Below are 14,731 nucleotides of genomic sequence, written 5' to 3'. Positions count from 1 at the left end.
ATTTGCAGTAGATGCTGTCATTGCATTTTATGCCTGTGGACACCGAGAGGTTAGGGGGCCCAGCTGGGAGGTCCTGGAGCTTGGACTCCACCCAGGCATCTGTCTTCACAGCCTCTACACACTATTTTAACTGCCTTAAGATTTGATATCCCTTAGATGCAATTCACTTGATCAGACAAAGGTGTTTCAAAATATGGTGTCTAAGAAAGTAGTGAAAAGAAAGTGGATCAATTTGGCCCAACACCTTCACTTTACTGATGAGGAAAAGTGAGGCCCAGAGAAGGGAAGTGACTGGCTAAAGATCCCACAGCAAAAAATCAGAATCTACTGGGCCTTACTCCCAGTCAGGAACTCTTAAAACTCCAACCCAAGGAGGCATTGTGATTATCTCCTTCATAGCAAGTGACATCAAGACCACACAACAGATGACACCTCCACATCTCCAACAAAAGCAGCTTGACTTTATTGCAGGGAAGCTAGGGAGGAGCAGGGCAAGCGAGGGTCTTTGCAGGAACTCCCGTCCATGAGCAGGACTGCCAGGCCCCAGGTCTGTCTGGAAGTCAGGAGAGGATCAGCAGCCTGGAAGAGATGAGAATTTAGGTGGAGCAAAGGCACCATCTGCTGTGCACATGGAGACACTGCAAAAGCAGTCAAGGTTCACTAAGGCGTGGGAGAGGGGGCAGGGAGTGCAGGAGGGAAACCCAGGCGCTGGAGCAGGACTGGAACCCGTGTCCAGCCCTGCACACTGCTCCCATCACGACTGTTATGGGCTTGGCTGGAACCCATTAACCTCGCTAAGCTGACCACCGCGAGGCCCTCTTCTAGGGGACTGCCAGGGCTGCTGGGACGGTACCCCTGTCCTGTTTCAATTCACACCAGGAAGGCAATGAACAAAATCATGAGCCAACAAATCTGCCAAGGGCCAGATGATCAAGGTGACTCCATAACCAATAAACATTCTACCTCTGTTTCCCAAACCTGGCTTCAAATCGGTCACTGGAGAGCTTCTTAAAGCAGGCTGAGACAGATGCAGCCTGGGGTAAAGCTCGCTTAGCGGGGATTCTCAGCCAGTGCCGTGCATCTGAATCCGCAGGAGCCTTTCCATACCACACGTGGTTACTGACATATGTACAGGTAAAATTATAAGGTGTCTAGAATTTGCTTCAAAATAAGATGGGAGGCGTAGATGAAACAGTGATGGCAGTGATTTGATAATTGTTGGATCTGGGTGATGAGTACATGGGGATTCATTTTACTACTCTACTTGTATGTTTGAAACTTCCTATAATAAAAAAGCTAAAATAAACAAATAAATAAAAACTATTATGAGAATTATTCAGCCACAGAAAGGAATGAAGTACTGATACAGGCCACAGTGGGATGAATCTTGAAAACATGCTAAGTGAAAGAAGCCAGACACAAAAAGTCACAAAAAGTCATGATGCCTTTTATATGAAATATCCAGAATAGGCGAATCCAGAGAGGCAGGAAGCAGATTAGTGTTCCCAGGGGCTGGGAGAGGGGCAGTGGGGAGTGACTGCTTAACGGTAAGGGGAGTTTTTCTGGGGTGATAAAAAGGTTTGAAACTATAGAGAGGTGGTGGTCATACGACACTGTGCATGCACTAAATGCCACTGAATGGTACATTTTAAAATGGTTAGTTGTGCGTCATGTGAATTTCATCTCGATGAAAAAAAACTACTATGAGAAAACCACACATTAACCTCTACATGGTTTACTGGCAAGTATTACTTTTTTAGTTAAACAAAATTCACAGGCTCAGGCCCGGAGTTTCCAATTCAAGGTGTCTATGTTGGGGCTCCCCCACGTGTACAGCCTGCTCAGGAAGTTTTTTCTTTTCCCTCCCTCCATCCCTTCTTGTCAGAGCCCTTTTATCAAACAATCTTATAATCTTACGTGGAGGCCCAATATGAAACAGGGCTACTTGGGACAGACGGTGGGGCCCAGAGTCCCACCCACTCACCGTCCCCAAAAACCCTAGGGATGCAGGAACCAGGTGATGAACACCGATCTGCAGCACGGTGGAAACATTATCCTCCCTTTAAGGATAATCCTTCATATTCAGAGGGATTTCACAGTAACCCCACAAAGCAGGAAAGCCAGGTAGAGGTTGTAGCCCCACTTTACAGATAGGAGACCTGAGTCTCAGGAATGTAATGAGACATGTTCAAAGTACAGTGTGAAATAAGGGCAGAGCTGGAATTAGAATCCCAGAATTCTGATTATTCATCTTAGGCTCCCTCCTAAACATGGGTTGTATCCATGGACAGAAAGGGGACAAGGGAAACAGACCCATGTGACATCTCGTGATGTCTGTACTTGAAGGAGGCTATCACAGCCCACCAGTCAGTTGTAGCTGCCTTCGCCTGAGGAGCTTCTGTGGGTCCCCCTTCACAGAGACAGTGCCACCAGCCATTACAGAACTCTGATTCAGGATGCCTGACTCTCGTCCTGCCTCTGCCACTCAACTGTGTGGGGCTTTGGCCAAGTCACGAGGAGCACGAGGCCTAGGGCATCGGTGTCATCTCTGATGGGGCAGTCAATTTATCAAAGCAAAAGACACATTGCTCTTAACTTAAACTCTGTTGATCAAGAAATGCACCCCAAGTCATAAAGGGGACCCTGGGAGACATTAGGCAGCACTCTCTCTCTCGCAGGGGACTGTATGGATTCCAGGAACGTGCGATTTGCATTAGATAATGAAATATTTTGTGGAAGCGCTGGGGCCTCACCCACTTGCCCGCTCTGGTCCATCCTGCGGGCTCGGGGCCCAGGCCCTGGCTACTTGGGGCCGAGGTAGGAAACAGCCTTTCCTGTTTTCCCCAGGGTTTCCAGCAGAGTGTCCACGCTGTGCTCAGAGTCAATGCAAACCTTCTTGTTGGGCAGGTCAATGTCAAACTGAACTCCTGCAGAAAGAGGAAGTGGGGTGTGGGGAGGAAGAAGAGACCCTCCCAGTCACAGCAAGGAAGAGCTCAGGCTCTAAAATTCTTATTCACAACACCCTTCCCCTTTCCTTCAGACAGGGATCAGCAAACTTTTCTTGCAAAGGGCCAGAGAGTACATGTTTCAGGCACTGTGGGCCATATGGACTTGGCTGCATATTCTTTTGTATGTGTATGGTTTTTACAACTCTTTAAACATGTACAAACCACTCTCAGCTGTACATTCTCAGCTGGGGGCTGGATGATCTGGCCTATGGGCTATAGTTTGCCGATCCTTGCTCTAGACTGGGGCTTCTAAGTTTTTTTTTTTAACTGCAAAAGTAATACAGACACACCTTTTAAAAAAAAACGTAAACATTTCTGAATATAATTAGAACATATAAGGCCCCCTACTATCTCTGACCTCTAGAGAGCACTGTGAACAGTATGGCATCTATCCAGTCTTTTACCCAGACAGACAAATGAAAAGCAATTCCCCTAAATGGCATCATACTACATAAACAGGTCTTGCTATATTTCACTTTTGAATGTCCAGGATATCTTACCAACTTAGCACACACAGACTTCCTTCATTCGTGTTTTTTTTTTTTTTTTTTTTTGGTGAGGAAGATTAGCCCTGAGCTAACATCTGTCACCAATCCTCCTCTTTTTGCTGAGGAAGATTGGCCCTGGGCTAACATCCATGCCCATCTTCCTCTACTTTATATGTGCGACATCTGCCACAGCATGGCTTGATAAACAGTTTGTAGGTCCGTGCCTGGGATCTGAACCTGTGAACTCCGGCCCACCGAAGCAGAGCACACAAACTTAATCATTACACCACCAGGCCTGCCCCTCCTTCATTCTTTTCTGAACAGCTACATAGTCTTCCGTAGTGTGGATGTACCACACATCTACTCAATCCCCTGCTGAAGGACGTTGAAGTTGCCTCCAATTTTTCACTATTATCACAAGAATGCTAGAGTAAGCCTACTCGAACATATCTTATAAAACTTGTGAAAACATTTCTACACCATGAATTCACACAATGAAAATTGTGGGGGAACAGACTGGCACATTTTAAATGTTAATAGATATAGCAAATTTGCCCTCCTAAAGGGCTGTGCCAGTTTAAAGCCCCCCCCCCCACCTAGTAGTACATGGGAGGAGCTGGCATGCATCTTGTTGAGAAAACAGAATGCAGAGGGAAAGCCCTTGATTGGTTCTAGGCCTGGCTTCACCACTAACTAGTGGGTGACCACAGGCGAGTCCTGCCCATTATAAGCCTCAGTTTCCCCACCTGTTCATGAAGGAGTTGGGGTTAGCCAGCCCCCATGGTCTTTCCAGTTCAAGTATGCCATTAGTCTGTGATTCCTCAGGCCCAGTACTGCTCATCTAGGGCCACGACCAACTCAGAAAACCCTTCTGATCCTTCTCAAGAGGTCACCCAAGTGGGGATAGTAGTAAAAGATGGGGAGAAACCAGCCCAAGTTCAAAGGCAGATCCCCAAGCAACAGTCAAGGGGCCTTAAAAATCACATGGCACAGAGTTTAATAATAATCTCTGAATTTGTGCCTAATGGATACCTGGGGGAAAAAGGCGCAATGTGTCCCCACTACATTCGGGGTCTTTGTCTTTTGGTTCAGAAGTGTCTCCCTCTTCTTTGGAGTAAATATTTTGGTGGCATCATAGAGCTGGAAGAAACTCTGGGATCATCTAACACAGCAGATTTCAAACTGTGCGCCTTGAAGCCCTGGTTTCCGGGCAGGTGTCTTCGGCGGTCAAGGGGGAAAGTAGGGGCCGGCCCAGCAGCGCAAGCGGTTAAGTGCGCGCGCTCCACTGCGGCAGCCTGAGGTTCACCGGTTCGGATCCTGGGCGTGCACAGATGCACCGCTTGTCAGGCCATGCTGTGGCAGGCGTCCCACATAAAGTGGAGGAAGATGGGCACGGATGTTAGCCCAGGGCCAGTCAGCAAAAAGAGGAGGATTGGCAGATGTCAGCTCAGGGCCGATCTTCCACAAAAAAAAAAAAGAAAGAGAGAAAGCAGCCCAGCCCCCTTCATCCAGAGTGTGCCGCTTTGTATATTAGGGGCTTCCGGGCACAGGTTCATTCCACAGCCAAAGCTGATGTACGCTGACATTCCCATACCACAGCTAGGGAAACATAGGCCCCAGGGAGAAGAGCCCACAGTCACATGGCAAGTCAGCAGTCAGGTTCTTTCCACCGTTTCAGATTCTTTCAAACTAAGATCCTAGTTATCAGGACTGGAAACCAGCCATTTACTCACTGTGGGACTTTGGGGAAGACCCCTCCCCCCGGCATTGGTGTCAACAATCCCATTCCACAGATGGAAAGTGCGGCTCAGAAGACTGCGTTAAGTGCTAATGAGACCTCAACCACAGGGAAGCCCTTGGAAAATGAGGGCTTATTATCATCTAGGGTTTTAAAAATGAAAATCTTAGAGGACTGACTGCCCCAGCACTACCAGAACTCTGATCACAACTCAGTCATTACCTCACAGAGCCCCGGGGCCAGACCCCAGCCCTCTCTAGGCCTCAGTTTCCCCAGCTGAGAAATGAGGAGGCTGGATGAGAATAATGATTTTCTAAATAGTCCAAAAGAGGTGCTTAAGGAGTTCTGCACGTGACTGATTCAAAGTTTATTTTTAAATTGTTACATTTTAAATTTTAATAGAAAATGACACAAACGCGTCAAATAACAAAAGTGATGGCACTGAGATCACCAACATACTAACTCACGCTGCCAGGCTCTGGAGCTGGGCTGCATGGCCAGTCCCAGCTCTGCCACTTCCCAGCTGTGTGGTCCCAGCCAAGTTACCTAACCTCTCTAAACTTCCATTCCCTCCCGTTCAAAACGGAGATAGTCAAAGAAGCTACCTGAAATGGTTGTGGCGAGGATTCAAAGACGTGATCCACAGAAACCACTAAGCAGAGTACTTGGTACATGCTAAGTACTCAATATATTTTAGTTTTAATGTTATTATCAGCTTAAACTCAAGCTTCCCCTGCTCCATGTCTGCACGCATTTGAGTATAAGTGTATCTGTCTCCCATCCCCAACCAAGAGCCACTCACTCACCTCCCAGCTTGTTGAGGACCCGAGTGACCGCATTAGAGCAGCCTTCACAGGCCATGTCCACAGAGAACTCGTGCTTCTGAAACAAACAAAGGGGACTGTGAGCCAAGTCCTGCAGAGTGACCCACACACTCCACTAGCATGCTGGGGCCAAGACAGGAGGCAGAGAGACTAGGCAAGATCTGGCTGTCATTAGACTTACCAGTAGCCTGTTTCTGACCCCTACTTTCTTCAACTGTGAAGTGGAGTTACCTAAGGGTTTCTCTATCTCACAGTTTGTTGGATTAAATGAGATAATCCCTATAAATCCTTTAGTGGTGTTTGGTACACAATGAGTAGAATCACCTCGGAAGTTAGTTTAAAATGTTGGTTTCTGGTTTCACCTTCAAAATTCTGATTCTTGAGCTATGGGGTTGTCTTGGGACAACCAATAACTCTGATGTGGGTGGGCCCCAATACTCCAAGCAATGCTGATCTGGTGATCTTATTTATGCATCAGAAGATCACTTTCTGCATTACAATCACCTGGCAGCTTGCAAAAACTATAGGTTCTGATCAGTAAACCTGGGCTGGGGCATCTAGCATGGCCAGTAAGCTTTCCTGGTAATTCTGACATATAGAGACCACTGCTCTCATTCAAGCGCCTCCTTCTCAGAGCTCCTGAGTCCTGGGAAAGGAACGGATTTGCCTGGGCTCCCAGTGAGTTGGAGACCAGGCCAGTAAGGGAACCCAGGCTCCCGGACTCTTTGTGCAGGCTTGATATCCTATAGTCTCCAGGATATCTAACAAAGCAAACTCCCAGAAGACGGGGGCTTTGCTCAGTTCACTGCTGCATCCCCAATACCAGGAACAGCGCCTGGCACAAAGTAGGTGCTTAATACATTTTGTTGAGTGAATGGACGATTGACACCGCTGCTTGAGGACCTCTGGGTCCTCTCCTTTGCTTTCAGACAAAGATTACTTATACCAATACTTCCTTTATTTTACAATCTCTGGAAACGAGACCTGGCTTCAGATCCCAGCTCTGACATTTACTAGCTGTATGACCATGAGTAAGTTACTTAACTCCCCTGTGCCTTCATTTCTACATCTGCAAAATGGGGATGAGAGTCCCTCAGGTGGGTGAATGGGATGCACATAGGATTTTAATGTGGTAGCCAGCATGCAAGATGGCACCAGTGATCTCCACCTCCGGGCATTTATGCCCTTGAGTAGTCCCGTTCCACAACGTCTCAAGGTTGGTCAGTGGGTCCAGTGGAATACGCCGATGTGATGTTATGGGACATCTGAGGTAGGTCATAAGAGACAGTGTGCTTCTGCCTTGCTCTCTCCCTCTGGGCTCAAGAGGAAGCTGGCTGCCACGTCTTAAGGACACTCAAGCAACCTTATGGAGAAGTGCACATAGGGAGGAACTGAGTCCTCCAGCCAACAGCCATGTGAGGGGGCCATCTTGGAAGCAGATCCTCCTTCAGATGCCATAGCCCTGGCCACAGTCTTCACTGCAACTTCACGAGAGACTCTGAGCCAGGAACACCCAGCTCAGCTGCTCCCAGACTCCTAACTCTCAGAAACCATGAGTTAATAAATGTTTGTTGGTTTACACCACTAAGTTTGGGGTAATTACTCAGGAGCAATAGATAACTAATACAACAGGTAAAGAGATGGGGGCCCAGCAGTAGGTCCCACTGGGTAAAAAGTTAGCTATCGGATTATTATGATTAGTTTGTTCCACTTCCCTCTTTTCTTTCCCGTCAAAAAACAACGGCTGGGCCGACCCGTGGCTTAGCGGTTAAGGACGCACGCTCTGTTGCTGGCGGCCCAGGTTCGGATCCTGGGCGCCCACAGACGTACCGCTTCTCCGGCCATGCTGAGGCCGCGTCCCACATACAGCAACTAGAAGGATGTGCAGCTATGACATACAACTATCTACTGGGGCTTTGGGGGGAAAATAAACAAAACAAAACAAAACAATGGCTACATTTTTCAGGAAGCACTTCAAAAGATTTCAAATCTATTAGCTCAACTGCAATTCTTCTCACTGGAAGACCTCAGGCAAAACTCCCTGCCCCTGAAAGGCCCCAGTCCCCTTATTTATACCAAAAGGGTATTAGCCAGCTCAGTTTTCTCAACTTCAGTATGCATAAGAATCACCCGGGGAACCTATGGACCGTGCAGCTCTGCAGGCACCTGCCTCAGTTGGCTCTGTGGCTCTGAGTGGGCTCTGGGCCACTCCATTTTTAACCCACTGGGGAGAGACAGGCAGGCAAGACTACACACCTGAGAAAAACTGGTCTAAGTAGCTTCTCAAACTCTTTCCAAGTCTCAGAACATCTTTTTTTTTTTTTAAAGCTTCAGTACATGGCTGTGTATCCTAGTTGTCAGTTTTTTAGTTCTCTACGTAAGCTACCGCCACAGTATGACAACTGACAGACAGATGGTATGGTTCCACAACAGGGAAACAAACCCAGGCCGTGGCAGTAAGAGTGCCAAATCTTAACCACTAGACCACCGGGGCTGGCTCTCAGAACATCTTTGGGTCTGGATTATCCTCACGCCATACAGGGGAAACTGAGACCAAGAGTTAAGCGGCTTGGTTTTCCAGTGCTGAAATATTTAACCATGTGACCAGGAAACCACTATTTTATTGAGGCTAAATCTGCAAAACCTGCCTTAAAGAAGATGGTTTGTTTTTCTTTTCTTCTGGTTAAACACCTCTGATTCCTTCAGCTTGTTGCATGACTATTCAAAAAGAACTACAAAAAACTTTGGAAATAAGGATTTGTAGTGAGTACTCCAATCTTGTCTTTAACGCGTGGTCCTCAGACCAAGAGTATCAGCAGCAGCTGACAGCTTGCCAGAAACGCAGAATCTCACGTCCCACCCCAGGCCTCCTGGGTCAGAATCCTCATTTTAAGACACCCCGTTTATTTCTGCCCACATTACAGTTTGAGGCACTGCTCTCGAACACGAACTGGCAAACTAAAGCCTGCCTGCGATCTGGTTTTATAAAGTTTTACTGGAGGGGCTGGCCCAGTGGTGTAGCAGTTAAGTGCGCGTGCTCTACTGCGGTGGCCCAGGGTTCAGATCCCGGGCGCGCAGCGACGCACCGCTTGTCAAGCCATGCTGTGGCAGCGTCCCATAGAAAGTGGAAGAAGATGGGCACGGATGTTAGCCCAGCCCCTCCTCAGCAAACAGAGGAGGATTGGTGACAGATGTTAGCTCAGGGCTGATCTTCCTCACACACAAAAAAAGTTTTACTGGAACACAGCTAAGCTTATTCGTTTACTTTCACACCATAATGGCAGAGTAGCTGTAACAGACCACATGGTTCGTGAAACCTAAAGTATTTACTATCTGGCCCTTTAAGAAAAAGTCTGCTGACTCCTGCTCTAGAATAACCAACAGACAATAAAGATTCATCAATGGTTTGCACCTGTATACACATCCAAAGCTTTAAAGGGTTTGCAAGACCCATATAAGACCTAAATGTATTGAATGTCCTCTACGTGCCAAATGCTCTTTATACAGTATCTAAGTTCGTCCTCACCTAGCCTGGAAAGGGAAATAGCCACTCTATTCTACTCAAGAGGAAACTGAGGTTCCCAGGGGTTAACTAAGGGGCCCACAGTCACATTGCCAGTATGTGCTGGGGCTGGGATGTGAACCCAGGTGTTCCCAGCTCCAGGGACATCTTGCTGGTTCTGGCCCAGCAAACAGCACTGCCACCCACCAGCCCCCACAACCCTGACTATTAGCAGGAGCTCTGAGAGTGGGAACACCTTGTGATGCAGCACAAGGTTTTGCTGCCCAAAGACCTAAAGTCAACGATACCTGAAGCTTTCTTTCTGCAGCTGACTAGAGAGAGCGTGTGTCCTTCCATGGTCCATAGTACAGAGGTCAGAAGCCAGGAGGCAGTTTCCGGATGGCAAACCTTACAATTCAGTGCTCCCTTCCTCCACCTCTAAGTAGCAAAAGTAAATTGGGGGGCGGCGGAAAATCTACTTAATGGACAGAGTAATCCATTCTTTACAGAGAATCCCAAGACCAGCCCCACCACTGAATGCTTGATTTTGCGCAGTCCCAGCCCTTCAGGGCCTCTACTCTGTCACCTAAAGAACGGGTCCTTTACAGTAGAGGAAAAAGTCCAGTAAGCTGTGCAATTCTTTCACAGAATCTCAGAACTGGAAGGGAGGGAATAGAGTGGGGTCACACTGTCCAGACCCCTCCCAGAGAAGGAATTCTTTCTTTTTTTTTTTATTATTATTTATTTATTTTCCCCCCAAAGCCCCAGTTGATAGTTGTATGTCATAGCTGCACATTCTTCTAGTTGCTGTATGTGGGACGCGGCCTCAGCATGGCCGGAGAAGCAGTGCGTCGGTGCGCGCCCGGGATCCGAACCCGAGCTGCCAGCATCGGAGCGCACGCACTTAACTGCTAAGCCACGGGGCCGGCCCTAGAAGGAATTCTTTCTCAACTAGCCAGGACATAGTCTTTGAACACCCCGATGATAGCGAGTTTACTAATATTTATATTCGAGTGCCTACTATTGTTCTAAACACCTATATGCATTACCTTGTTTAATCGTCACAATAATTCCATGAGGTAGGTACTATTATTATCCCTTCCTGACAGATGAGGAAGCTGGGGTTCAGAGGTTAGGTCACTCGCTCAGGGTGACACAGCTAGTGAGTAGCAGGACCTAGACTGGACAGTCTCCAAAGTCAAAACACTTAACCACTGTGGTCCTTGTTAAAATGGGGTTGAAACCTGCCTGCCTATAGTCCTACCCTACTTGTCCTAGGTCTACACAAGAGCTACCATTTCTTGGGGACTAGCTATGTCAATGGCTGTGCTACGTATTCTACTGGCTTTTTTCCAGTTAACACCAGCACCAGTCTGTTGAGGTCACAGTTTTATCTCCATTTTACAGATGAGGAAACCAGGCACAAAGAGGTAAAGCAGCTTGCCCAAGGTCACCAGTTGGCAAGCAGGGGTACAGACTTTTCAAAGAGGTTCCTGAGATTTGAAGTGTTTGTCTGAGAAACCTCTGAGGTGACACTCTTCTGCTTCCAGTGTTGTCGGCAGCCCCTTGACTAATACCCTCCTTCCTTTAGCTGTTCATCTGGGGATGTGGTGCCAGTGCCCTCTTCATTCTGATCATCCGTTCTGGAAGGTCTTTTGTTTGTCAAAATCCCCAGTAGTGAACAGAGAATAGAGTGATCCTCAAGCTGGCTTTTCCCTCACCGCCACCACCCAGAAAAACCTAGTGGCCTCCACTATCCCAGTCCCAGGGCGATTAATGCTGTCCTTGGCAGGTTTGCTGTACAGCCGATTTGCTCAATGGGGAGGGCTGATTCTATCAGGTTCTTTGCCTATGCATTGTGTTGTCTGAGGATTTGTCCCAAGGCAGCTGCCAAGACTCAAGGGAAATGACACATGATATGTTTGTGGCTCAGCCCAGGGGGCCTCTGGCTCACCTGTCAGCTCCCCAGAGCTAGGATGCTAAGACACAGGGCATCTGCAGGACACCTCTGGGTACCCACTTGGAGCAGAACTGTGAACTAGACACCCTGGGGGCAAGTGCTAAACCCACGTGACGCCAATCAGGAGCTACAGGATGCAACTGGGATCAGAGCTTCCTCCCAAGCCGGTGTGACTACTCTTGTGGTCAGGCCAGGAGAGATTGGGAGCCTGAAGGGGCTTAATCCTGGCTCCACCCAACTCCCAACATGACCTTGAATAAGTTACTGCACTTTTTATATTTTTATCTCAAAAGGCCTTAATTCGTTATCAACAAAATGCCCCACAAGCAACCACATCTGTGCAATAAGACTGAGTGAGCTGCAAAGGTGGGCTGACACCTGCTCATTCCTCCCCAAACTCTGTCGCTGAGCAACTGGCGAATTTGGGCAAGTCCCCGAACCTCTCTGGGGATCACGGGTTCAGGTTCAGCAAGTGACAGGTAGGAAAGGTTAAAAGCACTGTCTCCTTTCAGTGTCGCCCAGCGCTAACCTGAAGTTGGGCAGAGTGGGCGGGAGAAGGGAGGAAAAACAGACCTCTGAAAACCTGCCCTCTGCATGAGGCAATAGCCATCCCATCCCCCTCTTTGAGGCCAGCTCCGCGGACAGGGGCATCCAGATGGAAGTCGCAGGGACTAGGCGTCCCAGTTCCTGCTCGCCACCCACTCCCTGTGTGATCGCGGGCGACTCTGCCCTTCTCCGAGTCTCAGTTTCCCCGTCTACGCAGGGAAGTCGGGCTTGGGACCGCTGTAGGCCTAGAGCGCCGATGCTCTGAAGCTTGGCTCCTAGATTAAACTCCTTTCGGATCCGAACTTCTGGAGGGTCGCAGAAGCTCAGGGCTAGGTGGGGAGAGGCGAGAAGAGAGGCAATAGCTCCAGCCGCGGCCTGAGCCCTTGAAAAGCGACATCTCGCCGAGCGGCGGTGCGCCCGGGGCGCAAGCCGAGGGCCGCGGGTCTGCGCGGGGCGGGGGCGGCGCGGCGGCGGCGGCGCGGCCACTTACCGGCATGACTGAGGAGGCGCTGGCGGCAGTGGAGACGCCTTTCCCGGTTCTGAGCGTTGGCGCGGCTGCGCTTCGCGGTGCGCACGCCGAGAGGCCCCGCCCCCGAGGCCCCGCCCCGAGGCCCCGCCCCCGAGGCCCCGCCCCCGAGGCCCCGCCCCCGAGGCCCCGCGGGCAGGGAGCCGGCTGCCAGAACGCTGGCCGCTCCGCCTCCTTCCGGTGGGCGGGGCCCTGGACACCCGCCAAGTCTGAGCGAGGCGGGGCGAGGGACGCTGGGCCGGCCTTCTGCGCCTCTTGGCCGCTTTTAGATCTCCTGCTCCGTGTCAGGCTGGTGTTGGGCCTGGGAATCCGTACCAAGGCCCCGTCCCTCCCTAAAGGGACAATCTCATTTATTCACAAGGTCAGTATTTATTGAGTGCCAACCATGGGCCACACTGTGCTAGGCATCTAAGATGCTGGAGTGGAAAAGGCAGCCCAGCAGGGAGCGAAGGAAGCAGGCGACGATAGTGTCGTGTTAGAGGAGTTGTGTCGTGGGAGCAGAGAAAGGATCTCTGACTCAGGCTGGAGTGTGTGTGTGTGTGTTGGGGGGCTGTTGTTGAAGAGAGGAGGCTTCGGGAGGAGGTAATAATCTGAGTTAAGGGGGAAGAGTACACGTTCTTCTGATGAAGGAAGATGGGCTATTTGGGAAGGAGAGAGTGCAATTCATGAGGAGCAGCGTTATGGACACTCATTCGAGATGACAAATGAAACCCTATCAAAGAGGAGAGGTAAATGTACAGGGTTATAGTTCCTGCATATAAATAAATACATAAATTCCATCTTTTACATAAAAAAGAAGCCCGAAAGGAACTACAGCAAATGTTATTAGAAGTTATCTTGGATGGGTGCAGGATTACAGGCAAAACCCTGATGTACATATTATTTTTAAAATTTCAAATAGCATACAAGAATGTAACAGTGAAAAGTCTCCCACCTCCCATGATCTCCCTTTTTAAACTAAAGGCATACTGTACACAGATTTGCACCCTGCTCTTCTCATTTTACAAAATATCTTAGAGATTTTTCTTTAATAGTCCACATCAATCCCTTTCATTCTTTTTAGCATGACATAGCGTTCTATTATTCAGTTGTACCGTAATTTATTTAACCAGTCCCTACAGCAGAAACTATTGGTTGGCTAACCCAACACTCATTCTCAATCTTTTTACTCTAGCTCCTGTAGAGGCTGGAATCCCTAAATACTTGCTTTTGTTCTCCCTTGCAGCCAGGTGTGCCCATATGATATGGCTCTGGCCAATGACTGAAAAGCAGAAGTCAGCTAGGGAGCTTCTGGGAAGGCTCTTGCTTTCCTCACACAGGGAACAGATACCACTCCTTTCCTCTTCCTGCTTAGAATGCTGATGTGATATTTAGATGCAAGTGCACCATCTTGCACCCATGAGGGAAATGCCAAGAGAATCCCAGAGACACTGGTTCTGACTGTGTGCTCGCTGAACCCATGCCAACTTGTCCCCTGCTTATAATGTGAGAAATGTCAGCCCATCTCTAGTTCAGCTACTGCTACTCAGACTTTGTGTTCCTTGCCCCTGACACAGTCCTGATACAGCCCCCCACTGATGGGCATGTGGGTTGCTTCTAATCTTTTAATGCTAATAACTATGATGTAATGACAATCCATATACATACATCTTTGCTTAATATTTATGTAGAATAAATTCCTAGATGTGGAATTGCTATTCATTTTTAATTTTGATAAAGCCAGATTGCCTCTCGAAGTTTTATCAACTACATTTTCATATCTCCAGATCAATATGTACTACCCTCACCCATTCTGTTATAGGTGATTTTTATTTCCTTTTTTCTTTTCTTTGCCATATTTCCTGTAATGAATATGTATCAAGAAAAGAATCACAGGAAAGAATATTTTTAAAAAGCAGAGTTCAGGAATTCTGAGTTCCAGACTGCCCAGCAGTCTCATTACTAGCCTCATAAACTTGGGTAAGTCATTTCATCATTAAGCATTTGGGCCTGGGAAATGGACCCTTTCTGGCTGACAGTGCTGTTGCGAGGATGGTCATGTGAAGTGGTGGGTTCACAGACAGAGGTTGGTGCCTTCTTCCCGGTAATTCCCTACCACCTACTAGAGTGACACTTTGGTGGATGCTGGGGTTAAGCTTT

General features: G+C 48.5%; 1 protein-coding gene across 2 annotated transcripts; it reads right to left on the bottom strand.

Annotated features, from left to right (window-relative positions):
* Positions 1 to 441: 441 nt before the first annotated feature.
* On the bottom strand, positions 442 to 12,640 carry ATOX1 (antioxidant 1 copper chaperone). Of its 2 annotated transcripts, none has more exons than XM_087429524.1 (4): positions 12,557 to 12,640; positions 6,041 to 6,116; positions 2,754 to 2,927; positions 442 to 579 (listed from the first exon to the last, which is right to left on the bottom strand). In XM_087429524.1, the coding sequence occupies exons 1-3, from the start codon at positions 12,560 to 12,562 to the stop codon at positions 2,803 to 2,805; spliced, it is 207 nt and encodes a 68-aa protein (XP_087285650.1). In that variant the 5' UTR covers positions 12,563 to 12,640; the 3' UTR covers positions 442 to 579; positions 2,754 to 2,802. The 2 variants fall into 2 exon arrangements, with proteins under 2 accessions (XP_087285650.1, XP_004428685.2); XM_004428628.3 differs by having other exon boundaries at positions 2,758 to 2,927.
* Between the last annotated feature and the right edge of the window lie 2,091 nt (positions 12,641 to 14,731).

This window comes from Ceratotherium simum, chromosome 4 (assembly GCF_057802395.1).
Source record: "Ceratotherium simum simum isolate JZ-2026a chromosome 4, ASM5780239v1, whole genome shotgun sequence".
In the NCBI taxonomy this organism is placed as follows: domain Eukaryota; kingdom Metazoa; phylum Chordata; class Mammalia; order Perissodactyla; family Rhinocerotidae; genus Ceratotherium; species Ceratotherium simum.
This window is presented reverse-complemented; position numbering and strand designations above follow the sequence as displayed.